The sequence below is a fragment of the Delphinapterus leucas genome, chromosome 9 (genome assembly GCF_059928025.1).
Source record: "Delphinapterus leucas isolate spDelLeu-1000000601 "Yukka" chromosome 9, BTC_Dleu_Yukka2, whole genome shotgun sequence".
Classification (NCBI taxonomy): domain Eukaryota; kingdom Metazoa; phylum Chordata; class Mammalia; order Artiodactyla; family Monodontidae; genus Delphinapterus; species Delphinapterus leucas.
The window spans coordinates 21,168,693-21,195,699 of record NC_143137.1 but is presented as its reverse complement, the minus strand read 5'-3'; the positions used below and the strand labels follow the sequence as shown (position 1 = coordinate 21,195,699).

General features: G+C 35.8%; 1 protein-coding gene across 2 annotated transcripts in view; it reads left to right on the top strand.

The window, feature by feature from the left end:
* Window positions 1-27,007, top strand: part of MKLN1 (muskelin 1) — a 184,536-nt gene that overhangs the window by 148,068 nt on the left and 9,461 nt on the right. The window contains exons 13-18 of one of the 2 annotated variants that reach the window (XR_016394281.1): window positions 2,138-2,285; window positions 3,464-3,578; window positions 5,030-5,169; window positions 10,120-10,222; window positions 18,829-18,883; window positions 25,753-25,906. Coding sequence is in view for 1 of the 2 variants with exons in the window: in XM_022580889.2 (XP_022436597.1) it covers window positions 2,138-2,285; window positions 3,464-3,578; window positions 5,030-5,169; window positions 10,120-10,222; window positions 18,829-18,883 (561 nt within the window). In the remaining variant the exon portion in view is untranslated. The remainder of the gene's footprint in view (window positions 1-2,137; window positions 2,286-3,463; window positions 3,579-5,029; window positions 5,170-10,119; window positions 10,223-18,828; window positions 18,884-25,752; window positions 25,907-27,007) is intronic. The other variant, XM_022580889.2, reaches the window with a different exon arrangement.

Genomic DNA, 27,007 nt, shown 5'->3' with positions numbered 1-27,007 from the left:
AAAGACTTAAATGTGTAACTTTGAGGCAAAAGTCAACATTTCGCAGAGTAAAAGGCATATTGTATATGAAAGATCAAAGAAATGGGAAGTGTATACTTTCTAATCTGCTTTATAATCAAAGTAATTTTTTATAATTCTTATAGTACAGATGTTATAAACATGGTAGTCTTACCTCCCTGAGTATTGTAAACCTGCCCACTGCTTTCATTTTTGAGAAGCAACACTTGTCATTTTTCTCTTCTGCTACAAAGCTGCTTCTAGGTAAAATGTGACAGTATGGAAGAGAAAGCATGTAACATTCTCACATGCCTCCCAGTACTCCTTTATTCTCCTCTCGGTGACCCAGCCCCATTTTATAGAATTCAAAAATCTCTTTCCCTCTGCACGGATTTCCATTCCACTCAGAAATTTCCGGTTCCTTATTTAAGGTATTTAAATGGGTCCTTATTTTAGGTAAGCAGTTTGTTGCATTCATTTATAATAAGTCATACATCTCTCATATTTGCATTTTAAAAGATTATAGAATAGGGGTTAGCAATTTTTTTCTATGAAGAGCCAGATGTAATTATTGTCGTTGCAACTACTCAGCCTTGCTATTGTGGGGTGAAATCAGCCACAGACAAAATGTAAATGAATGACTGAGGCCTGATTTGACCCTAGGCAGGTCAGATCAATCCATAGTTTGTCAACCCATGTTATAGAATTCTACATGGGATGAAGAAATTTAAGTGCAATAAATTTAGGCAGTTATGTCCTCCACTTCTACAACTAATGAAAATGATTTCATTTCTTTACTGTTTTATCTTTCTTCCAAGGTTATCTCAGGAAGAGAGGTCAGAACCTGGGTACTTTTGAAAGTTTACCAAGGCTTAATTAGAAAATACCAGGCTTTACATAACCACTAAAGACTGTGTATTATGAGGGTTGAGGTTATTGTTAAGAATAGGTTGATGTGTGTGTATAAAGATAAATGTATTTGTGTATGGATGCATACAAATTATGTATTGTGTTATATATGTGTGTATAATTTTTTAATATATTTACTGTGGGATGCATTTGGATAGTCTCTGAAATGTTCCAGACAAATTTATTGAATATGAATGTGAAAGAACCCATGAATTAAACTAGGAAAAAATACATATTGCATCATTTGGCCCTGCTAAAATAGGTAAAGATGAATAAATATCAATGTGGTTAGCATCTCCTCCCATAGTATTCTGGATTGATTGAAATGTTTTACTTCAATCTGATGTTTGTTTAGCTTTTTCAGCATATGATAATTGTTCGTGTATAAAAGAAATGTAGTGTTGAAACAGTGGCATTATTTTTAAATCTGTGGCAAGTATGTTGTGAATCATAAAATTATATTTCAACTAATATTTCCAAGTAATAATAGTGAGAAAATTTGCATTTGCTATATCAGTGTTTTACAAATTACTGGATAATGCTGAATGACCATCACTCATTTAATGGATTTCTCAGGAAATAAAATATTTTCTCAGAAAATTAACTCTGGGGAATTTGAGCCACTCAGGAAAACAAAATGGCATATTTTAGCCCCAAATATTTTATTTTATTTTATTTTTCTTGGAAATTATGTCATTTCATTGTAGGTCTTGAACAGGTATTTTAGATGACTTTGACCTTATTGAACAAACCGGCGTGTCAAATTTTTGTTTTTCTTGGTCGAGATTTGAATATTTTGTCTCTGCTATTAAATTAGAGCTGACCCAGATAATAAATCAGTTAAATAAAGCATTGCCCTTTTCCTCAATAAAAATGATTACATTGCATACCTCTTTCTATCTCTTCCCTCCTTCTAACTCCATTCTGGTAGTTAGCGTTCATTTATTTCAGCAAATAGTTGGGTAACTATTATATGCCAGGCAATTGTTTTAGGCACTGGGAACAAAACAGTGAACCAAACAACCTTTGCCCTTATAGAGTTTACGTTTGAGTGGGGAGAAGGCAAGAAACAACTGATTATTGTTTAATATAAAAGTTATGTAGTCTGTTAGAAGGTAAGTGCTGTGGACACAAGTAGAGCAGGGTAAGGATGTAGTAATCTTTTATAGAGTAGTACTAATCTGTTAAGTAATGTTAATACTGTCATCTTATTTTCTCTTTCAATTTATAGTTCCAATGACAGGATTCACACAGAGAGCAACCATTGATCCAGAACTGAATGAAATACATGTCTTATCTGGACTCAGCAAAGACAAGGAAAAGAGGGAAGAAAATGTCAGAAATTCATTCTGGATTTATGACATTGTAAGGAATAGTTGGTAAGTAGCTCTTGTCTGTACTGCAATCACAGTGTAACATTTATTTGAGGTTGTTGGTTTATTCAAAAGACGAGAGAGATGGAAGGCTTATGTTAATTTGTGACGTCATATATTTTAATATCAATATTGGGGAGTGGAAAAGTCAGTACTGGTGCCTGTGTATACAGCGATGTTCAGCAAATGGATTTTACCACTGAATTATTTCAATTAGTAGATGTTTCTTTGTCTGAGAGTCAAAAGAATTGTATTTTAGTCTAGCTTTTGCTACCAAGTAGATGTGTAAACTTGAGAACCATGTATTTTTAATGTTCCCAGGTCTTTTCTTAGTTTTTATAAAGTGAAGCAGTTTGACTAGAGCAAGGTGGGGAGCATTATTATTTAGCATTTTCAAACTAGCCCTTTTGTCACAGAGCATCTCATAGAACTGCTGCACATTTTGCTTTGAAAAACACTGACCTAGGGCTTCCCTGGTGGCGCAGTGGTTGAGACTCTGCCTGCCGATGCAGGGGACACAGGTTCGTGCCCCGGTCCGGGGGGATCCCACATGCCGCGGAGCAGCCGGGCCCGTGGGCCATGGCCGCTGAGCCTGCGCGTCCAGAGCCTGTGCTCCGCAACAGGAGAGGCCACAGCAGTGAGAGGCCCGCGTACCGCAGAAAAAAAAAAACAAAAAACACTGACCTAGAGGATCCAGCTCTAATGTTCTGTGATTACTACATAAGTGAATATTCTCCAAAACAGAGGAACTTCAGAGAACTTCCTCCATTCAGTAATGGAGGGTGGTGCTCAGCAGCTAAGGAATTTATTATTTTCTAAATAAGACATTTATTTACAGTAAGAATGAAAGAAGTCTGTTGTGAGCTTTTTTATTGTGAATAGATAAATGTGATATCATCTCTTTCAGCCGTTGGTTTAAGCCTTCATATATGCTGATCCTGTTTCATAACACGAAGTAGTTTGTTCTTGAGAGAGATTTTTGATGGACATTAAAGAACCTCAGAACTCAGTTCTAACAAATTTAGATTATTTTATGAGGGTGACCAGAACTTTTAAGATTTGATGTGAACAAATTTATAATTTTTTGTTTGTAATTAGACATTGCGTTAATTTGCTTGCTACAATTGTATTATGTGTGCTGCTAGTTTTCTAAGATAGAATGCCTTAAAAGCAATGTCTTTCAGGTCTTGCGTCTATAAGAATGATCAAGCTGCAAAGGATAATCCAAGTAAAAGTCTTCAGGAGGAAGAACCATGTCCAAGATTTGCCCATCAGCTTGTATACGATGAGTTACACAAGGTATACTAACTACATTGACCTGTAAACTTTCTGTGATGTACAATTGGAAAGAATCTCAAAATATATGTTTCTGATTATTTTTAAGTAGATTTGAATAAAAATGACTGACATTTACTAGAATACGTAGCAGACATTTGATATCACCTTGTCCCTAAAATTCCTTAAGAGAATAAACATTTTTGCATAGTCCACAGTTCCTGACACTTTTCTTATGAAAATGGCCAGTGGTTGCTGCTTCTTAGCTGCATAGATCTGATACATATAGCATGGCCTATTGTTTCTGTCAATACAATATGAATATTCAAGTAGAAGATGTACAGGTTTCAGCACTTGTATACCTTTTTCCATGATATGAAAAGGTATATATAACTTCCTGATTTTAGATTTTCCCATTGTGTAAGAAGTCTTTTTATCTTTATTTTTCCTATCTATGATTGACATAATCTGTTCCATCAGCCTATGAAAACAGTCCTGAATTCTGAAGTTTTAGTGTCCCTAAGTGTTCAGAGTGGTTTCTTTAGCTATTTCTCCCTTAAATTTTACATGTTTGACGATTGGGCTCAGATTACATAGTAAATTACTGACAGAACCTGTATTCTTTCTGTTTAGGCCATAGATGATTATTTAAATCCTCTATCATTTGAGAACTTTAGGTAAAAGATACCATGGGAGTAAATAAAAGCCCTTTCTCTGAGAGTCTCCCAAATTAAAGGATAAGTGAATTTCCATCTATAGGATAGAAATAAATAATATCTCTGTTGTGTAACACTACTGGTTATAAATGTTTTCAAAATTTTCAAGAACTGCTTTAACACTTTGAGTACAGAATATTGCTAAAGCTGTAATTATAATAGTGAAATCATTGTAGTATTCCTTTTACATTTCTTATTTGATATTAATTGAATAATAGAAAAATATTTTAAAAGTTATTTCACAAGTCATATATGCCATTTAAAAATATTCAGCATTAAGGCTAAAGCAAAAGTAAGATGCTAAAATTTTTAAAGTTTCTAGTTACTGTTGACCTTCAGTGATTCAACTTGTGTGTCAGTTTTTTAAAAGATACCATTTTTTATTACAATCAACACTTGATTAACTTGATAATCCCCATTATTTGTTGCCCTAAGCAAACTCAGTATCTTGGAATAGCTTCTTACTATCATTGCTTTGTTTTATGTCTTCCATTGTCAGTGTAACTGTGGTGATACAACTTATTTTAATAGAAAATGTAATTTAAGGAAGTAGTCACAGTACTTTAAAGTAAAATGGAAACTTGAGAAAAAGCAGAAGCAGCCTTTAGTAGACATGTAATAATGTTTTAGTCTTTAGTAAAGCTAAAGAAGTTACTTGTTACACACTACTACCAAAATGAAGAAATTTTACTTTGACTTTCGTAGTTTCTTGAGTATGCATGCATTTTTTTAAAATCTGGTTTGTTTTATTTATTACAGGTTCATTATTTATTTGGTGGGAATCCAGGAAAATCTTGCTCCCCAAAGATGAGATTAGATGACTTCTGGTCACTGAAATTGTGTAGGCCTTCAAAAGATTACTTACTGAGGCATTGCAAGTACCTCATAAGAAAACACAGGTATAAAAATAAATCACTGAAAACTTTTATTTAGCATTATCAGCTATTGTTGGTATTACCTAAGCTTTGGAGATGTGACTTTGTCTTTGGAAATTTAGTAACATGACACTGTAAGTACTGTGAAGATCATGACTTTTGTAAATGCCCTGTTCTCCTTAGTTTTGCTTTCTTCTTTCAAAGGATGGTACAAAGTGAAGATATATCTTGATGCTAAAAATTATTAAAGATAGAGCAAGGATATTTTGCAGCTGTTAATGGAAAAAGTTTCTATGAACGTGATGAACCTACCTTAAAGTAACTCAAGGCCTAACCACTACAGATTATATCACTTCTAGATGATTGGCATGTGGAGATTATTGGCATGTGACTGACCTGTTGATAACTCTCTTAACAGTGAATGTGATGATATAGTTGAGTAAATAATCTCTTTATAATTTGATGTTTCAGAATACAACTTCAAATATGATTATAGCCTTACATCATTACTTTTGCCATTTAATTGCAAAATCAAGTAATCAAACATTTTCATATGTCTCCTCAGTCATGTTTGCTTTTTAGCCTTAGCAGGTGATAAGCTGAAAAATGTAGAAAAATACATCTGTCCCTTTGGTTTCTGGTAGTGTTAGATCGTAATAAAAATTTACAATTTGGAGGGAGAGAAGTTCAGCTTTTAATGATGATAATAGGTACCATTTATGAGCAATTTTGTGTGCTAGATCCTGCATATTATTCTCACAATAAGACAGTGGAGTAGGTACTGTTATTATTACTCTCTTATAAAAGAAGAAATGGAAGCGTTTTTAAGTGGGTTGTATAACTGACCTAAGGTTGTTCAGCTGTAAGTGACAGAGCCGGGCTTTGATGCTGTGTATTCTGACTCCGGAGTTACCACTTCACCACCACCACCACCCCGTACACATCGGTATATACACAGACATGCACACATGTGTGTTTATATGTTTAGTATATAATTACGTATTATATTTTATATAGAATATAAATAAATAAAAATCTCTGTGTAGGTGTAAGTTAGATTTGTGTTCCTTTATCATATCGTGTTTGCTTGTTATTTCTCTCTCTGCTTTCACAAGTTGTGCTTGAGAGATAAATTGATAACAAAAGCTAGTTGCTTCTGTTACTTTGTTATTACTATGAATAATTAAAGAGTATTTCCTACAGAATCTGTAGGAGAAAAGGTCTGAATTGTCACGGCTGGATGGCAAGAGATAAATTCTGTCTTATTAACAAGATTTAAGCTTGAGGTACCTTCAGCTAATGTTTACGTTGCTAAAATATTATTCCTTGGTACTTAATGTTAAAGTTTGTTTTTAAAAGTTTAAAAAAACTTTAAACTTTGTTTTAAAAGGTTAAGACGAATAAGACAAATTTGGGGAAATCATAATGTTTGTTTTATTCCTACTTCAGATACAACAACTATAGTTAGAATGTTGAGTTGAGCTTTTAAAAAAAATTTCCTGACCAAAAGTCCACTAGAGATTAAAGAAGGTTGTCTAGTGCTGTATGTAAAGAATTCAAACTTACTTTATAAACACTTTCCTCTGGCTTTTTTTTTTTTTTTGCGGTGCGCGGGCCTCTCACCGCTGCGGCCTCTCCCGTTGCGGAGCACAGGCTCCGGACACGCAAGCTCAGCGGCCATGGCTCACGGGCCCAGCCGCTCCGCGGCATGTGGGATCCTCCCAGACCGGGGCACGAACCAGTGTCCCCTGCATCGGCAGGCGGACTCCCAACCACTGCGCCACCAGGGAAGCCCTTTCCTCTGGCTTTTAATTAGAAAAGTAATCCATGGTTAATAAAGAAAAAAAAAAGTCCTCTCTCCCCACCACAAAGAATTGAATCATCCCCCATCCCACCATTCGAAAATAATATTTTGGTGTGTATCCCTTGAATTTTATGTGCACAAATAGAATTTTTGTTTGTTTAAAAAATAAGGATCATCTTGCTTTGAATCTGATGTCTTTTAATGAGTGATGTTATTACCATGTTAAAAAATAAAAATACAAATCATAATTATAATGGCAACATAGTGTTCTATTCTGTGTAATTTACTTAACTAGTCTCCTTTTGTTGAATATTTAGCTTATTTCCAACCTATTTGCAATTATAAATAACACTCTAGTTAATGTTATTATATACTTCCATATGCACCCCTATCAAAATTTCTGTAGGGTAACGATAGACTTGATGAATTATACGTTGCCCTCCAGAAAGTTAATTTTCATTCCTTCTGGAAGTAAGTAGAATTATTCATTTTCCCACAACCAACCTATCCTAAGAAGTATTATTTTTCATCTTTGGCAGTCATTTTTCTCCTTTAAAAATCTGTCAGTGGACAGGTGAAATGACGATTTATGGGAATCTGAAATTTATATATATTATATATATATTATGGCATGTTTTAAGTTTCAAGTACAAAACATCATTAGTGACTTGTGCTAGTAAAGGCTGAAAGTGGATAAGGAAAATAATAAGCAGTAACAAATTATTTAAATAATCAGTAACAAATTATTTAAATTTTTAATTACATTATGAAAGACTAGCAAATCTTGTGAGTGTGAGAATGATTCATGAAATAAAGTGACTGAAGTTGAAAGGTAGCAAGTTTCAACCTTGCTTCAAGGTAGCAAATAATCAGCCTTTGAAATTTGCTACTATTTAGTTAAAATATAAATTTTAAAGTATAAATTTGAAGGGAGAGAAGTATATTGAATGCCAAGAAAGTGTCTTTGTTCTTAATGGTGCCACATAATACAGAAAATAAAATGCCACTGTTTTTTTGTATAGCATTCAAGTTTCCAAATATATTGATGATTTGGGGGTGGAAAGGGGCAAAAGAAAAAAATTTTAATATGATTAGTTCCTTGTTCCTTTAGGTAGAGGGCAGAATTGTTGGCTGAAATATAATTCTAGACTGCAGACACAAGTCCAGTAATAAGTTTTTGTGGGCTAACAAAAAAGCTTAAAAAAGGAAAGAGAGAACACACCTTCCAGGAAAATGGATCCCTTTGCTGGATTTATTTAATAGTACAGTAGGTGTGTGTTGGTTAAGTTATCAGGTTACAAGGATAAAGACATACTTAGGATATCTCACTGAAAAACAATTTATTATGAGAATATCCAGAGAATTAAGGTGCTTCCTCAGCACTTGAACAGTGAGGCCTGGTGGAGAATTGTTTAGGATACTGAGACAATTCTAATAGCTAGAAGCTACTGAAGTAGCTTTCCTTGTAACTGAGCCTCTCTCTTTCTGCTTCTTTCTGTCTGCTTTTCCTGTTCTACTTCCTGACTCTGCTTTCTCTTATGGCTTCGGTAGGTGGCTAGGTAGCTAGGTAGTAGGAAGGAAGGGAGAGAAGGATAGGAAGAGAAGGAATCTGTCATCTCATATCTTCTGCTTATTGCCTTCTGTGTTTTGTATGTTTTTTGTGTCCTTGTGTATCTCACATTCAGATTCTCTAAGAGAGTATCTTCTTACAGAAAGTTCCCTAGAGAGAGTATCCCTATTGGAAAGAATTCTGCCAGGCCACTTTAAAAATTGCTCATCAACTCAAGATGATTGCTTTTGGCTCAGGTGCCAAAACTCTGGTCTAATTCATTGTGGACAAGATGGTAGAGTAACATGGACCTAAGACTCTCATCTGAGGGTTGTAAGGCTGGCTGACAATCAGGGTACTATCTGGTACAAGAAAACTGTAATATTTTGCCAGTCTTTGCCCCTCCAGGTACCCTATCACTGAGATTAGCTCTAAAGACAGGAAATTATTGATGCCATCAGCTGAACACAGTTGTGAAAGGCTCTTCACTATTTTCCTTTCCCAAATGAAATTAAATGTCTTCTTTCTGTATAATATTTTGAAAAGCATACCAGTTTATTAGAAATAAATACATATCTAATTATGCTATTAAAAAAGGAATTATCATTATTTAAATAGATATATAGTCCCAAGCAGACTTTTTTAATTTAAGAAAATCCTTTGTTTCCTTTCAGCTTTGGAATCAGAGACACTTGAGTTTAATTCTACTTCTGCCACTTACTAGGTCTTAGCTTGGCCAAGTTCATTTACTAGGCTCAGTTCCTCATCTGTTTTTTTTTTTTAAATGATGATAAACTTCTCATCATAGAGTTATGGGAGGATACATGAAATGATATATGTAAGATACTTGATACAGTGTCTAGCACAAAACAAACGATTGATAAATGATTGCTACAGTTTTTGTTATTACTGAGACATGGAAATAGTCTCATTAAAAATATCTAATCAGTGTTAATGATACTCATTAAAAGAAACTATACTCAGACTTCCCTGGTGGTGCAGTGGTTGAGAGTCCGCCTGCCGATGCAGGGGACACGGGTTCGTGCCCCGGTCCGGGAAGATCCCACATGCCGTGGAGCGGCTGGGCCCGTGAGCCATGGCCGCTGGGCCTGCACATCTGGAGCCTGTGCTCCGCAACGGGAGAGGCCACAACAGTGAGAGGCCCGTGTACCGCAAAAAAAAAAAAAGAAACTATACTCATTTCACTTTCTGAAGTATCTGTTAAACACCTCCAGTGGAGAGTATATGACAGAAATTTAGGAAATTATTTTTATTTATGAAACATATTTGGCTATTTTGCACTTCTGTTATATAAAATATTTGACATATTCACTATGTTTTGTAGTTGATTTAATCTTAGCTTATAGTTTTAAGAGGAGGGTTGGAAATGCTCTTATCCAGTCTCTAGCACCACAGCCTGACATTACCATTACATCTCCAGGGACTCCACATGTACGCTATTTATATATGTGTCAGTATTCTTACTTCTGGATTCTTAAGCACAGGATTTTTAGATATCCACAGTATCTTCTCAGATACAGAGTATTCCAGTCTGGGTTTAAAAGGCATTTCTGATGTTTTTTCATAACTCTAGACAATTATTCTTGTTTACATTTTCTAGGTTTGAAGAGAAGGCCCAAATGGATCCCCTTAGTGCTCTGAAATATCTACAAAATGATCTTTATATAACTGTGGATCATTCAGACCCAGAAGAGACAAAAGAGGTAAAGGTGGCAATAAACTTCAGAAATTGAACATTTGAAAAATTGTCTTTCTAACTTATATTTGTTGACTTTGTTCTTGGATGTTTAAAGGAAAGTGAGGAAAATATGATGACACTAAAAATCTTAAAAATGGTACAGAGCAGATGAAATAAAAATTGAGTAGACGTATTTTCATGTGGTAATCTAAGATTCAAGTCACACAAAAACCTGTGATCCACTCAGAAAAGGATTCTCAGGTATAAAGTTTTAAGTAGTCATTAGATTTTGTACTGGAAAGGAAATAGAAAAATTTTACTTCTGCCATAGTTCCATACTTCCTTTACTTAAGGGTTACATAAAGTTCAGTATAAACTTTTTCTACTGATACTCGAAAATTCCCCTAAAAGAAGAAAGAAAACTCTCCTTTATTGTAAGGAGAAAGTGAAGAGAGGTTGGTGGGAGTAGAATCTTTGCTGGCTTGTTATTTAGTTATATGAATGTTGTAGCAGTACAGCTTTACCATAGGCTACTAACTTCGTTCATCAGTAGCCCCTAAGCTTGAGAACTTAGTAACAGATCATTACTTTTCAGTTTTTGTGGTACATAACATGGGATGGAAGCAGCTGTTTCTAAGATTTAATATTCTTAGGGCATATTTGCATATCCACAGTGTGTGAATATACCTGCAATGAGTTTCATGGTCTTACAACCTCTCTTCCAACTTCTAAGATTCCTTTTGTCACTTCTTCCTTTTGCTAACTATTCTTGTTCATAGTTCATCTAGCAACATCTGAACTGCAATCCATTTTACCTTCCATTCTCAGAATTGGTGATTATATGTAGTTCTGTTCCTTACATCCTGTTAGCTGTTGTTGTGCTTTGGCTTTGTAATAGCAACATCAAGCAGTGTTTTCCTCTGTTCAGCATTGACACAGGTATCAGACTGAATGACTTTCAGGTACCAGGTTCATTGTACTTTCAAGCAGAAGAGCCTGCATGTCCTTGGCACCAAAACAAAGAAATACTCTTTCATAGTTGCCTTCTGTGAAAATAAGCCCTAGTTCTCTCACTCAGTATTGGTTACAACCCTTCAGTAGGTGGAGAATCAGCAGAACACATTTTAAAACCCCCTGAAAAAGGACAGTTAATTGTCTTTTCTTGAGTCTTCAGTCAATTCATGATACTATTTGAAATAGGGAGAACTGTCACGATTTTGCCAAGTAGCAGAATATATTTGGTTTAATCTGTTATGGCTTATAAACTGAACATAGTTGTGAAGAGTCTGTTAATGTTCATTTTGTTAGACCATGCATTTGAGAGTTATAAATGGATTTTCTTGTGTTTTCACCATAGTCTGTCTAAAATGGCTGTAATCCGGAACATTCATTTTTCTTTTATTTTTTAAAACCAAACCAAAACAAAATATTTCAAAGTAAATAATTTCAGCTGTGTGAGTTGCAAGTAGGCCAAAGAAAACAGACAGTTTGCTCTTAAAGCTAAGCTAGTAGGAAAGTCCAGGACAGGGAGGTATCTCAAGTTCAAACAGTCATTTTAAGAATTTTGGTAGTGGGTTTCTCTTTTCCTGAAGAGTATCAAATTGTGATTTTGTATGCCACAGACTTCCACTCCATTTCTGAAAAGCTGTATCTATCAAGAGTTGTTTAACCCTAGTAGAAGTTAGTAAAAATGATGTTATTCATGTGTATGTCAGCATAAGAATCACTTTAGAAGCTTTTTCAGAACAATACCCTCACCCTAAGAGTCTCCTCTGTCTGCTCTTTTACAATGGAAAACTGAAAACACACCTAAAAAATTGAGAATTAGTGGTCTGTAAGGTTATTCTTTTGTTTAAAAACGTGTGAACAGATTTCGTTTGGGGAAAGAAATCCCTTGGGGACAGCTCCAGTGTATATATATGTACTTACAGTATCTGTTAGTGAGGCATATAGATCTTCGCTTTTCATTGTAAGAAATCATTCCCCTTTTTGAGAAAGGCCTTACTGCTCTTCATTTTCTGTAGTAGCTTGGGTTTTGTTCTCTATGTACGTTTTACAAATTTTTCATTATATTAAATGATTTTATCAGCAACCAGAAGTGGTTTTTAGATCTTTCTCCCCCTTTTCTGGGTCATCATTGTGTCTTTTAGTCGCAAAATGCTGGTGGACTATCAACTAATAATGGTTCTTTGCTTTCTTCCAGTCTCCAGAGCATGGGTTCTAAATTGGTGATGAGCTTATAATAAAGCTTATGAGCATTGTATTTTTTTCTAGAAAAGGGCCAAGAAAAGGATGCTTAAACTGATTCTACCATTTTCAGAGAGGATTCTATAATAGAGAAGGAACAAGAGAAACAAGTTTTCAGCCAGTATTGCACACTTTGTATTAATTGTCTTTCTACTGAGTTTCCAATGTACTGATGTCATTTATTTAAAATATTGTGTAGAGTTCCTACAATATGCCAGGCATTCTTCTAGGTACAATAGATATACCAGTGAACCAAACAAGATACTTGCCCAGGAGGTACTTACATACTAGTGGGGGGGAACAATAAACATATTAAATAAATTATACTGTGCATTAGAATTTGATAAGTATTGTAGGAAAGTTAAAAAGAGATCAAAAATGTAAGGGGACTTCCCTGGTGGCGCAGTGGTTAAGAATCCACCTGCCAATGCAGGGGACCTGGGTTCAAGCCCTAGTTCGGGAAGATCCCACATGCCACAGAGCAACTAAGCCTGTGCGCCACAACTACTGAGCCTGTGCTCTAGAGCCCGCGAGCCACAACTATGGAAGCCTGCGCGCCTAGAGCCCGTGCTCTGCCACAAGAGAAGCCACCACAATGAGAAGCCTGCACACCGCAACGAAGAGTAGCCCCCGCTTGCCACAACTAGGGAAAGCCCGCGTGCAGCAACAAAGACCCAACGCAGCCAAAAATAAAATCTACTTTTAAAATATATATATATATATACATATATATATATATATATAAGGGGTAAGAATTGGGCAGTTGCAGTATTAAATAGAATAATCATGATAGACCTCATTTGGAAATCAGATTTGCACAAGGACTTGAAGAATATGAGGGCGTGATCTAAGTAGATAATTTGGGGAAGATAATTCCTAGCAAAGGGAGGGCTAGAACAGAGACCCCTGGGATGGAGAGTATTTGGCTTTGTTTAGAACAGCAAGGAGACACTCGTGGCTGGAGTAGAGGTAAGGAGAGTGAAAGCAGTCAGAGATGAGGTCCAAGAGGTAAGAGCAGGGATTGGCAGAACAGGTTATGAATGACTTCATAAGTCATTATTAGGACTTTGGCTCTTACTCTGAATAGGGAGCTGGTTCAGGGTATTGTCCATGCAGAGGAGTGATATCATCTGCTTTATGTTTTAGTTAGGTCACTCTGACTACTGTATTGAGAATAGACTAAAAGGGAACAAGGATGGAGGCAAAGAGAATATGAGGGAGGTGTAGAAATCTAAGCAAGGGGGATTGTTGCTCAGAGCAAAGTAGTAGCAATAGACATGGTGAGAAGTAAAATAGATCAGATTCTCTCTCCCTCCCTCCCTCCCTCCCTCCCTCCCTCTCTCTCTCTCTCTCTATATGTATTTATTTATATACATGTATGTATGTATGTATATACTTTTTTGGCTGCATTGGGTCTTCGTTGCTGCACGCGGGCTTGCTCTAGTTGCAGCGAGCGGGGTTTACTCTTTGTTGCGGTGCGCGGGCTTCTCATTGGGTGGCTTCTCTTGCTGCAGAGCATGGGCTCTAGGCACACAGGCTTCAGTAGTTGCAGTGCGTGAACTCGGTAGTTGTGGCATGCGGGCTCTAGAGTGCAGGCTCAGTAGTTGCGGCGCACGGGCTTTTAGTTGGTCTGCGGCATGTGGAATCTTCCTGGACCAGGGATGGAACCCATGTCCCCTGCACTGACAGGCAGATTCTTAACCACTCCGCCACCAGGGAAGTCCCCTCAGTATATTTTAAAGGTAGAACCAACGGAATTTTATGATTGGATGTAGGGTTTGAAGGAAATGACTCCAAAGTTTTGAGCCTGAAAAGCTAGAAGGATGGAGTTACTGTCAACTGAAATGAGAAGGTGGAGCCTCCTGACTGGAATCAGGAGTTTAATTTTGCATATGTTCAGTTTGAGTTGCCTGTGAAACAGCCAGCTTGAGATGTTGAAGTGATAGTTGGATGTTCAAGTCTGAAGCTGGGGGGAGAGGACTGACTTTATTCAGATTGTGTACTATTACTCAGTACCTGTTAAAAGTCTAGGCCAGTACATAGCAGTGCCACTTATTTAATTGGATGGTTAAAGTAACAGTTTTCTCCCCATCCTTCTGTTTAGAGCCAGTGAAGTTTATCTTTCATCTTAGAAGTTAGAAAAGAGCAACAAATTAACCCCAAATAAGTATTCACTAGAATATAGGAAATTAGTAAAATAGGAAACAGTAGAAAAAATATAAAAAGTGAAAAGTTTGTTCTTTGAAAAAGTGACTAAAATTGGTCAACCTCTAGCAAGACTTATCAAGGAAACAAATAATGAAAACATAAATTATCAGCATCACAAATGAAAAGGGGAGATCATTACAGCCCTACCTACATTAAAAGTGTACTAAGGAGATATTATGAACAAGTTTGTCAACAAATTCAGCAACTTGATGAAATGGACAAATTTCTTGAAAGATACAACTTACCAAAACTAACACAAGAAGAATTAGAAAATCTTAAGGAACTCCATATCAATTACAGAGATTGAATTTGTAATTGAAAACTTTCCAAGAGAGAAAATACTAGGCCTGGATGGCTATATCAGTAAATTCTATCAACCCTTTAAGGAAGAAAAAAATGCCAATTTGGTATAGATTTGTAGAAATCAGAATAAGACAGAACACCTTCTAAATCCTTTTATGAAGCAGCTTAACTCTGATGTAAAAACCCAAAAAAGACATTACAAGCAAAGAAAATTACAGACCAATAGCCCTGTGAATGTAGGTACAAAATTCTTAAGAAAATTTTAGTTAACTGAATCCAGCAATATATAAAAAGGTTAATGCACAATAGCCAAGAGGGGGTTTATGCTAGGAGTACAAGGTTGGTTTCACATTTGAAAATCAGTATATTTCACCACATTGGCAGAATGAAAGAGAAAAACCACAGATCACCTCAATAAGTGAAGAAAATCATTTGACAGAATGCAAAACCCATTGATGATAAAAATTCTTAACAAATCAGGAATAAAGGAAACATCATAAATCTCATAAAGGGCATCTGTGAAAAACATACAGCTAGTACCATAGTTAACTGTAAAACATTAAACCCTTTCCCCTAAGATTATGACAAGGAAAGGTTGTCTGCTTCAACACCTCTATTTAGCATTGTGCCAGAAGTCCTAGCTAGTACGATATGGTAAGAAAAAGAAATAAACAGCATATAGATTTGAAAGGAGGAAGTAAAATTGTTTGCATTTTTAGATGACAAATTAAAGAATACCTAAATAGATGGAGAAATAAATCACATTTGTGGTTTGAAAGACTAAAAAGTGTTGAGATGCCCATTCTCCCCAAATCGGTTTATAATTTAATGCAGTTCCTGTCAATATTCCAGTCAGTTTGGGTTTCTTTGTTGTTGAGGAGATAGACAGACTTATTCTAAAATTTAGTCAAAATGCAAAGGCTCTGGACTAGCTAAAACAATCTTGAAAAAAGAAAAAGTTGAAGGTCTCATACTTACTACCTGATTTCAGGACTCTGTATAGAGCCATAGTAATCAAGGTGGTGTGGTACTGGCTTAAGGATAGACAAATAGATCAATAGAACAGAATAGAGTTCAGAAACAGACTCATATATATGCAGTCAGTTTATTTTTTTGACCAGAGCACCAAGTCCAATAAGGAAAAGAAAGGTTTTTTAAACAAATAGTGCTAAATAACTGGATATCTCAACCCCTATTTCACTTTTTTTTTTTTTTTTTTTTAGCGGTACGTGGGCCTCTCACTGTTGTGGCCTCTCCCATTGCGGAGCACAGGCTCCGGACGCACAGGCTCAGCGGCCATGGCTCACGGGCTTGGCCGCTACGTGGCATGTGGGATCTTCCCGGACCGGGGCACGAACCCGTGTCCCCTGCAACGGCAGGTGGACTCTCAACCACTGTGCCACCAGGGAAGCCCGTCGACCCCTATTTCACTCTTAACACAAAAATTAAGATGGATTATGGATCTAAGTATAAAACCCAAAACAATGAACCTTTAAGAAGAAAACAGATTATCTTCACAACTTTGGGATAAGCAAAGCTTTCTTGGACATGACACAAAAGGCACTAATCATAAAAGAAAAAGTTGACAAATTGGACTTCAACAAAATTAAAATTTCTACTCATTAAAAGACATTATCAAAAAAAAATAGATGAGGGAATTCCTTGATGGTCCAGTGATTGGGACTTCACGGTTTCACGGCAGAGGGCCTGTGTTCGATACCTGGTCGGGGAACTAATATCCCACAGGCCACACCATGCGGCCAAAAATTAAAAATAAAAATAAAAATAGACAAGCCTCCGACCAAATAATATCTGCAGTAGATATGTCTGACAGAGGACTGATACCCAGAATATATGAAGAAGTTTCATATATTTTTAGCTCTTCCTTTTATCCCCTTTTTTCCTAACTAATTTGTCCAGTTTCTTACATTCAAAGGATGATTAATCAGGTGACTGATACCTGAAATTTTGAAGGCTACAAGTACAAGTGTGAAATACATCCTGAAGAATCAGTGGTATGAACTGCTCAAGTCTTGCAAAGTGCCAAGTAAACTCCATTGAGATTCAACTCATTTGTATACTCTTATTCCTTCCTTTAACTGACCTGTTTTCCAGCATCCTCATTCAAGATAAATATGAATAGTTCTCCTAAAGTTTTATTTCTGTACCAATTTGTTAAAGTACAAGTGATGCAATACTTTTATTTTGTCATTGTTCAGTTGCATTGTCTGATTTAAACTAACTCTGGCTAGCCTGGGAATCTAATCAACACAACATTTTTTCAATGTAAAAAAGACCTTTGAGCCTTTATAATTATATAACAATACAATTATATATGACCATGGAATACCAATCTAAGTTGTAATTTAGGGATGGCTTATGCATAATAACCATGCTTTTTTTCTCAGAGTTTGATTTACACAGAGACATCAGGTGTTTTACAGTAGCATGCATTTATTTTTGAAGTGAGAATTCATGTTTACTAATATACAGGGCATCAGTCTCTCTATATGTGATAGATTCCCAACTGAGTAATTTTTCTTTTTTTTTTTTTTTTAAGGAAGAAGGGGTAGTGGTAGATAGGTGAATTCTTCTCCACCTTGAAGGGTGGTGCTACTTCTACATCATACGTTCTTTTTTTTTAATGTCGGTTCATTGGTTTGTTTATTTATTTTTGGCTGTGTTGGGTCTTTGTTTCTGTGCGAGGGCTTTACTCCAGTTGAGGCAAGCGGGGGCCACTCTTCATTGCGGTGCATGGGCCTCTCCCTATTGTGGCCTCTCTTGTTGCGGAGCACAGGCTCCAGACGCGCAGGCTCAGTAGTTGTGGCTCACGGGCCTAGTTGCTCCGTGGCATGTGGGATCTTCCCAGACCAGGGCTCGAACCTGTGTCCCCTGCATTAGCAGGCAGATTCTCAACCACTGTGCCACCAGGGAAGCCCCTAATTTTCTTTTTCTTTAATCGAAGTATAGTTGATTTACAATATTATATTAGTTTCAGGTGTGTAAAATAGTGATTCAATACTTTTATAGATTATATCCCATTTAAAGTTATTATAAAATACTGGCTATATTCCCTGTGCTGTACAATGTATCTTTGTAGCTTATTTATTTTATACATAGTAGTTTGTACCTCTTATCTCTGTCCTGCCCCTACCCCTTTCCATCTTCCCATTGGTAACCACTAGTTTGTTCTATCTGTGAGTCTTTCTGTTTTGTTTTATTCATTCATTTATTCTTTAGGTTCCACGTATAAGTGGTAACATCTGGTATTTGTCTTTCTCTGTCTGGCTTATTTCACTTAGCATAATACCCTCTAGGTCCATCCATGTTGTTGCAAATGGCATTATTTCATTCTTTTTTATGGCTGAGTAGTGTCCCATTGTATATATATACCACATCTTCTTTATCCATTCATCTGTTGATGGACAGTTAGGTTGCTTCCATATCAGGCTATTGTAAATAATGCTGCTGTGAACATTGGAGTGCATGTATCTTTTCAAATTAGTGTTTTCATTTTCTTTGGATGTATACTCAAGAGTGGAATTGCTGGATCATATGGTAGTGAGTAATATTTTATATTTCAGTTGACCTATTGTTCCTTAATAAATACATACTTTAATATATTTTTAAAATAAAATAATTCCAGGACTTGGTCTAGTATTTTGGAAAATGATAATAGCAGTCCACTAGAAAAGTCAGCATGTTGTTTAATCTAAATACGGTGTTCTTCTTGCCACTTTTTGGTGAATAGACTTATGCAACACGTGCGGAGACATCCAATGGCTAATGAATGGTCGAAATTATAGGAGTTTTTTCTCCAATGTGCTTACCTAGCTAATTTGCTTTTTTCTCTCCCCCCCGCCCCGCCCACAGTTTCAGCTTCTGGCTTCAGCTCTGTTTAAATCTGGTTCAGATTTCACAGCTCTAGGTAAGTATTCCAATGTAATTTATCCGGCCATATGCCCTAGAATTTGGGAGGTTGGACTTTGATTTCTTTTAAATGAAACATCAGATGAGATGTCATCCAAACAAATGAAGCAAGTTTCAAGGTAGCATGCAAAATTTCTAATAACCTGCTACAAGGTTATTTTCCAGGTATCAGTCCCCAGTTCATGGATCAGTTTGCAGTTCCTATTACACCAATTGCTGGGTTATTATGCAAACAGATGGCAATAGAAGCCTGATCAAAATAAATTAATTTGTATAACATTGTTTTGGAATGCAGACTGTATTACTGATATACTTACCATGAGTTAACACTTGCTGGTTGAATGGTTTTCCTGTTTGTTCTTTGTGAAATTGTGTGGTGTCAACAGAATGGTGATGGAGTGGGCAATGAAATAAATGTTTGGGAGCAGAAGAACGAATTACCTCTTTCCTGAAAATGGATATTTTTGTATGTTGGTATCTTAATTGTTCCAAGTGTTTCTCAAGCATCCCAGATAAGGGCATCAGTTTTCACTTAGTAGTACTCTCATTTAGTATTAATGAATTATTAACGTAGTTAAACTAGATTGTAGTAAAGTGGGGAGTCTAGAAGTTCCAGAATCCAGAGCTTTAGTCAGGTGAATTTTCAAGGATCTTTTAGTTAGGATAAGTCATTATAGCTTCAGTTTTTCAACAAGATAGTAGCCTTTTGTAGTATGGGAATTTCCAACTTTCCTCTTGTCATTATGCAGTCACACAGTGAATGCATATTAATCTCATTAATGCTGGTGCTATTTTTAATTTGCCTTAGAGTCCAGCAATAGTATCGAAATTTTCCAGCGTATGTAATATAAATACTTCTCTTTATCTTTGGAATTAAATAACACTTTGGAATATCAGTTTAATTTCTTCATTGTTTGACCTTTTGTCTCTTAAAGGTGAAACATACCTCAAATGAAAAAAAAACAGAGACATACAATGATGGTGTTTCTCACTGGGATGGAAATAGTAGTAGTGTTTCTTGGGGTCTTGCCCTTTGTTTTGTTTTTCCTTAATGAGTAATTGAGGCTACTCTACTGATCAAGGCAACTGCAGTCGTGAGTTCTAATTCCAAAATAAGTAGGATTCCACAGGGCAAGAGGACTGCTATAAAACATAACTCCAGTAGGTTCTCCTAAAAATTTATATAATTGTTTACCACTATCCCATACACTCAAAGGGCTTTTAAAAAATGTTTTCAGGTTGTTAGAAATCTCAGCCCTAAGATGGAGAGTCTAGTTATAGGCATTATTTTGGAAAGTTCACGCCCTTTTGAATTTTATCATTTGAAACAGGTTTAGTGATAACAGGAACTGAGAGCCTTGCATATAGATATTCACTTTGAATAAATGTGTGCCTTGTTAGGTATGGGTACTGCAGCCCAGAGCCATTATTTTTATTTTAATGGTGGACAGCACTGAAATATCTCTGGCTGACTTATATTTAGCCTTTAGAACAAGAATTTTTTGGCAGTCATTTGAATATGTTAGACTGGTGTCAGCGAATGTTTTACTTTTAGCTTAACTCTTTTCTTCTTTCTCTGCCCTATTCACTGTCAGCTAATATATTTTGCCAGGAACAGTTTGTTTTAGTTGGATTCTAAACTTCAGGTACACTGAGATCCGTACAAACACAACAGAAAAAAATACAAAAAGGGAAATTTTCTGTGGGGTTTTGTTTCTTCCTCCCTGTCTGAAGGGAGGCAGTTTAGTAGTTAAGAGATAAGAGTGTAGTATAGTGGTTAAGGGTCAGAATCTAGGTTTAGCTATCAGCTCTGCCACTTGCTAATTTTAAAAGTGACTTTGAACAATTCACCTTTCTAAGCATTAAGTTCTTCATCTATAAAATGGAGGTAAGCAGAGTACTTACCTCAAGTTGTTGAGAGAATTAAGTAATTATGAAAAACAACAAAATGAAATACTTAGTAAGTGCTCCATTCAGGTACTCGTATTACTACCTTCTTTATAAATGTCATTTTTGTAACATTGGTGAATTTGGATGAGGAGCAAATTCAGGTTATATGCTAATTTTAATAAGGAGAAATTTGATATATTATTTATAAACGAAAAGTACCTTTCATAAGGTTTCATGCCTATTTAGAGTTCCTGGTTCTCATTGTTTTACCTTTACGCCACTTAGAATTGAAATCTAATGGGTTATTTCATGTATAGATGACTGAATATTTTGTTTTCTAAATTATGTCCTGCCAAAATTGGCTCAACCAAACTGTCTGACTTCCTTCATAATTCATCCAGTTTATCTTAACCTCTTAGAATTATTTATTAATGTTATATGTAATTTAAAGATTTAGAAAGATGGAAAATGATTTGCAAACAGCTGGCATTATCTTAGTTTTGAAAAATGACTGACTTCGGAGAAAAATAACCTTTGGGGATCTTTAGCTTAGAGCTACTGTGTCTGTGGCTGTGGGCACTTTGAAGCTTGAACTTGGGCTTTCTGCTAATTTTAAGAGCATATTTTCAGCAAGGTATGTGACAGGGAAAATCTGGTCTGTAGAAGCATATTGCCTTTCTTGGTCTTCACACCTTTCTTTAGAAGTTTTATAGTCCGTATGCGATGTGCAAGTATGAATTCAGACAGCTGTTTAAAATATTTTATGTCTAAAGTACAGTGCTCTTTGGCAGTGTGTTGACATTTGTGAATGAGGAGCCTTAGGGGTTTCACAGCATTTACTGTGCCCTTTTTTTTTTTTTTTTAAACATCTTTATTGGGGTATAATTGCTTTACAATGGTGTGTTACTTTCTGCTTTATAACAAAGTGAATCAGTTACACATATACATATGTTCCCATATCTCTTCCCTCTTGCGTCTCCCTCCCTCCCACTCTCCCTATCCCACCCCTACGGTGCCCTTTTAGCCTTTATACGTGTACTAAATCCACCAAACTTAGATTTCAGCAAGAGACTTTCTTCAACCTCCTGTCTTTAGCCCACATGTTTACAGGTGATTTTTATATAATAATGAGTTTATTTTAGAAATAAGAAACGTAAACACAAAGAAACTTCTATCTAGGAGAAAAATGAGAATTCTTGCTATTTCTTCCTTATTACCATAAATAGGAAAAGCTACCTAGCCTGTATAGGATGTTAACTTAAAAGTATATTCCTGGGGCTTCCCTGGTGGCACAGTGGTTAAGAATCCACCTGCAAACGCAGGGGACACGGGTTCAAGCCCTGGGCCGGGAAGATCCCACATGCTGCAGAGCTACTAAGCCCGTGCACCACAACTACTGAGCCTGCGCTCTAGAGCCTGCAAGCCACAACTACTGAGCCCACGTGCCACAACTGCTGAAGCCCGTGCTCTGCAACAAGAGAAGCCACTGCAGTGAGAAGCCCGTACACCACAACAAAGATTAGACCTCGCTTGCCACAACTAGGGAAAGCCTGTGCGCAGCAATGAAGACCCAATGCAGCCCAAAAAAATGAATAAATAAAATAAATTTTTGAAAAAAATTTTTTAAAAGTATATTTCTAATAGGTCACTTTCTTTTAGAGCAGTCATTGTCTTCAGTCACAATAGTAATGATAAAGTGATAGCTAGTATTTATTGAGCACTTACTGTGGGACCAGGTACTATTCTAAACACTTTACATGTAATAACTCACTTAATCTTCATAATAACCCTATGAAGTAGCACTAGTATGATCCCCTTCTATTATATGTGAAGAAACTGGAACACAGAGAGGCTAAAGTAAGTCGCCCAGGAATAGTGCTAGTGAGTAGCAAATCCAGGATCCACACCTTAGTAGTTCGGCTTCAGAACTAAATCACTAACTGTACTTACCTCTCATTGAGCTTTACCAGTTTCTACTACTCTGAGCGATAAGTTCCTCATTCCACTGTATGGTGAAAATGAGAGAAACAGTAATTAGGAGTATGAGATTTAAAATCAATACAACCTTTTTTGTCCTGTCTCTACCATTTAAGTAGTCATGTTGCTGTTGATGAGTTTCCTGGTGCCCCACCCATTTTTAATGCATTTTTTTAAAATATTAAGATTCTCTTTGAACAACTTCCCTCAGTCCCTGCCTGCTTCCAAGTGTAACCACTTGTATTTGGCAGATCTTTATACACCGACATACAGGTAGAGTTGATTCCCATTATTCACAGTAATAGTCTATGAAGTCACCTATAACACTGAACTGGTGAATACTGACCCTTTGCTCCTATGGAAAATACAGAGATAGGTTCCTGTAAGCCTCTTGTCACAGACTTTTTGTCAATTGATTAATAATATAATGTTGCTTTCTTTCAACAGGAACACACCTTACTTCTGTATTTATACTGTTGATTCATTAACATTGAACTCACACCAAGAGCACTATAACTCATTTCCTGAACGAAGCTTATCTAACCTGTATTTTCTTCATAAGGCACATTGCAGCCTTCTTGCACTTAGGAACACTAGCCAGCACTTCAGCACCACGCTTGGGGGCCGTTTTCAGCAGTGAAGTCACCAACAAAAAACACAGAATTTGAAGAACATGACACCAAGTAGACTGTGAAAAGGACACTTGTTTATAGTATGAGGGCTAAAACAAGAAGGCAGAGCATTACCTAGTTGACCTCAGTTGAGAACATATATTTACATGTGGTGACTCAGATTTTTGCCACTCTGTGTATGTCTGTGAGTGACCACAAAAGTGGCACAAATGCTGATTTGGGGGTTACAAATTTTAGCAAGTAAGCAAATGTACAAATATGGAATCTGTGAATAATGAGGATCAACCGTATATATGGACACACACACACACACACACACACACACACGTATGGTTTTATGTTTTCTGGTTTTATTTATTACATAATATAAAAACATGTATTCTCCACATAACTTTTTAAAATTTAATGATGTGGCTTGGAGGTGCTTACATGAAACTGTACTAGATTTATTGTATTTGTAAGTGATACACAATATTCCATAATAGGGATCTACCATAATTTAACCATTCATCTAATGAGAGTGTAAATTTCAAGTTCCTTATTGGTAAAAGGTGAATAAAAATAAAAGGTTTTTTTGAGGATTAAATGAATTTAGCACATTGCCTACAATTTAATAAGCACTCAGTTAATAAAAATAAATGGGCTTTGGAGTCAGACCTGGGTTCACGCTCCATTCTCTTTCCTCACCAACTGTGATGCCTTATTAAATGACTGACTCTCTTAAGTGTTGCATCTGAAATTGGAGTTTATGGTAACTGCTTTGTTGGGTTATTTTTGTGACAATGAAATGTCATACGTAAAGAAACTAGCATGTAGTAGAGACTCAGTGTTTGTTCCTTCCCTCCTAAATCATTTGATCTCATGAAAATGGTATTATTTTATAGAGTACTATCACAGAATCAGTAGCTTCTCTTAAAAATATAATGTACCACAGCATTTTTACAAGTAAAGAAAATAAAATAAAAGATGTGAAAAGCCCTAAAGTTGAATACGAACAGGAACAAACAGACATGTTTATCAAGTTGGTAACATAATTGCACAGTAGGGGAAAAAAGAGAATTAAACCTTTTTAAATACAGCTGAGACTATATACTATCAGTGAAGTATATTCTAAAAACAATAAAGGCAAGGAAATCTTGAATTTTGCTGGTAATGGTTTGGGTATAGTAATTCTGGAACTTGTTTTGTGTGTTTTAGGTTTAACAAATGGATAAATATTGCTGGGAGTAGGTTTTCCTAGTAGGAGAAAGGAGCTATAAACATGGAATGGAATAAGGAGAGGAAGAACTCTGTGAGGTTCTTAAAAAACTGAATTAGCAATAAAAGCATGGACTCATGATTTTGTTTTTTTTAAAATAGATGTGTGTATAATATGTGTGCATATATGTATAGGCCTAGAAACAACACCACCCCTGGCAATTAGCACAACTGATCTTGGTTTCTAAATATCATTTGCCACTAAAAGGAATTAGGGTTCCTGGGGAAAATGGCGGACTCCAGAGCTGTGTAAATATAAGCTTGGAGATCTTACTGTGCCAGAAAGTAAGGATGTACTCAAAAAGTAATGGGGACATTTCAAAAAGATACAGAGGGAGAACATATGAGTATTAAAATGAATAATGACAGGAATGGATATAACCTGTTGAACAAGAAAATGATTCATGAGTATATACTAATGCAAATAGAGAAATAAAATGAAGGAAGGAAAAGGAAAACTCTTCTTTGCAATTAATGTCATCCAATGAATCTAGAAGGAATTGTCGAATTAGGAAATCACCATGATATACATAATAATTGTTTTGGCAAGAATCATCAGTTAATGCTAAAATCATTGGGTGCAGATCTGTTGAAGAACAGGATATTTGCACAGTTTCAAACTATCTTCTCATCAATATTTTATTAACTGCAAAGGTAGAAAAGTACACATTTACATTGGAGAAATCTGGCATACACCAGTTTAACCAGATGATCATAGTTAACATCCTCAGTATTGGGACAAACTGATACCACATGCCTCCTAAGATGATGCATTGAGAAGGACACAGCATCTCTATGTAGTGTTCTTGCCAACTTCATAAACTGAATCTGATCATAAGGAAGCAACCAGACGCCCCAAATTTAATACATTCTACTACATTACTGCTCTTTGTTTTTTTTATAACAGTGTCACAAACAAACAAACAAAAAAAAAACAGAGAGGTTGAGGAACTATTCCAGGCTAAAGAGATTGGATAACTAAATATAGTGTTTGATCTTGAATTTTAGATTAGTGGGGAAAATGACTATAAAAAAGATTTTTGAGACATAAATGTTAAATTTCCTAAATTTAATATATAGTAGTTATTTAAATGAATGTTCTTGTTCTTAGGTGAAGTGAACTCAAGTATTTAGGGGTGAAGATGTCTACAATTTACTCCCAAGTAGTTCCACAAAAAAAGTATGAGTGGGGTATACAAACACACTTAGAGAACAAGAGAGAATGAAAAAATATGTGGCAAAATGTTAACAATTGGTTAATCTAGGTAAGGATATATGTATATGAATGTTTGTTGTACTATTCTTGAAACTTTTGTGTGAGTTTGAAATTTTTCAAAATAAGTCGAAAATAAAGCAATTTAGAAAACTCAGAAAAACATAAAATAGAAAAAATATAATCTCACCATTCAGAGGTAACCTTTGTTTACATTTTGGAGTATTTCCTTCCATTCATTTCTGTGATATAGTAGTAGGCTTTGTTAAATCTAAAACTCATCTCAAAGTAGTAAACATTTGCCCTCACACTTAAAATAGTAATTTTTTTTTTTTTTTAAACAAGGAGGAATGTACCTTTCTTGAGACATTGTTTATTTTCCTTCCAGGAAACTGGTATCCTTGGCAATGTTCTTTCTGTTCTGTTCATGTTCTTTACAAGATTAAAAGGCAGATTGCATCTAAAACTGTATTCTAAGTTAACTGAAAATCAGTCCAATTTGAAATAGTCTTCACTGATTATCATGGCATAAAGAACTTTCTGGCACTATTTCTGTTTCTGATGGCATTCAGTAGCCCTCTCATATTCAGTTAGCCATCTCAGGAATGGGGAAAATCGATAGACTACTTTGTTTATTTTTTCATTTTCATTCTTCATATGTGCATAAAAAATTTGAAGCAGCTGGGGGAGCAATACTATTACTGGCTGACTAAAGGAAAGAGTCATCTCACTGAATATTTCCTTGGCTGGAGTAAACTTGAAAATTAAGGGTTTACTAGATATTAAGGGGGAAAAATATCTTACGGTTCAACGATCTTAGCCTTTTTAGAATGTCTTTTACTAGAACATTCATCTAGATAAAAGGAGTACATTGCTCTCTATTTTTCACATGATGTGTGCCTAGCATAGAGCCTGATGCATAGTACCATAAATACATGGTATTTCCTATGTGCCAGGTATCGTTCTGTGTATTATAGATGTATTTCTTAACCTCAGCTGTCTGTATTTTCACTCAGTTCTCTGAGACTTCTTGCAGCTCTCCGGGCCTTAATGATTTTAGACTACTTTCTAAAGACCTCTTTCATTTTGATTATATTTTTATTATCAAAAAATTTTTACTGCTCAAAAGCATTAAAAAGTCAGAAAAGAGGAA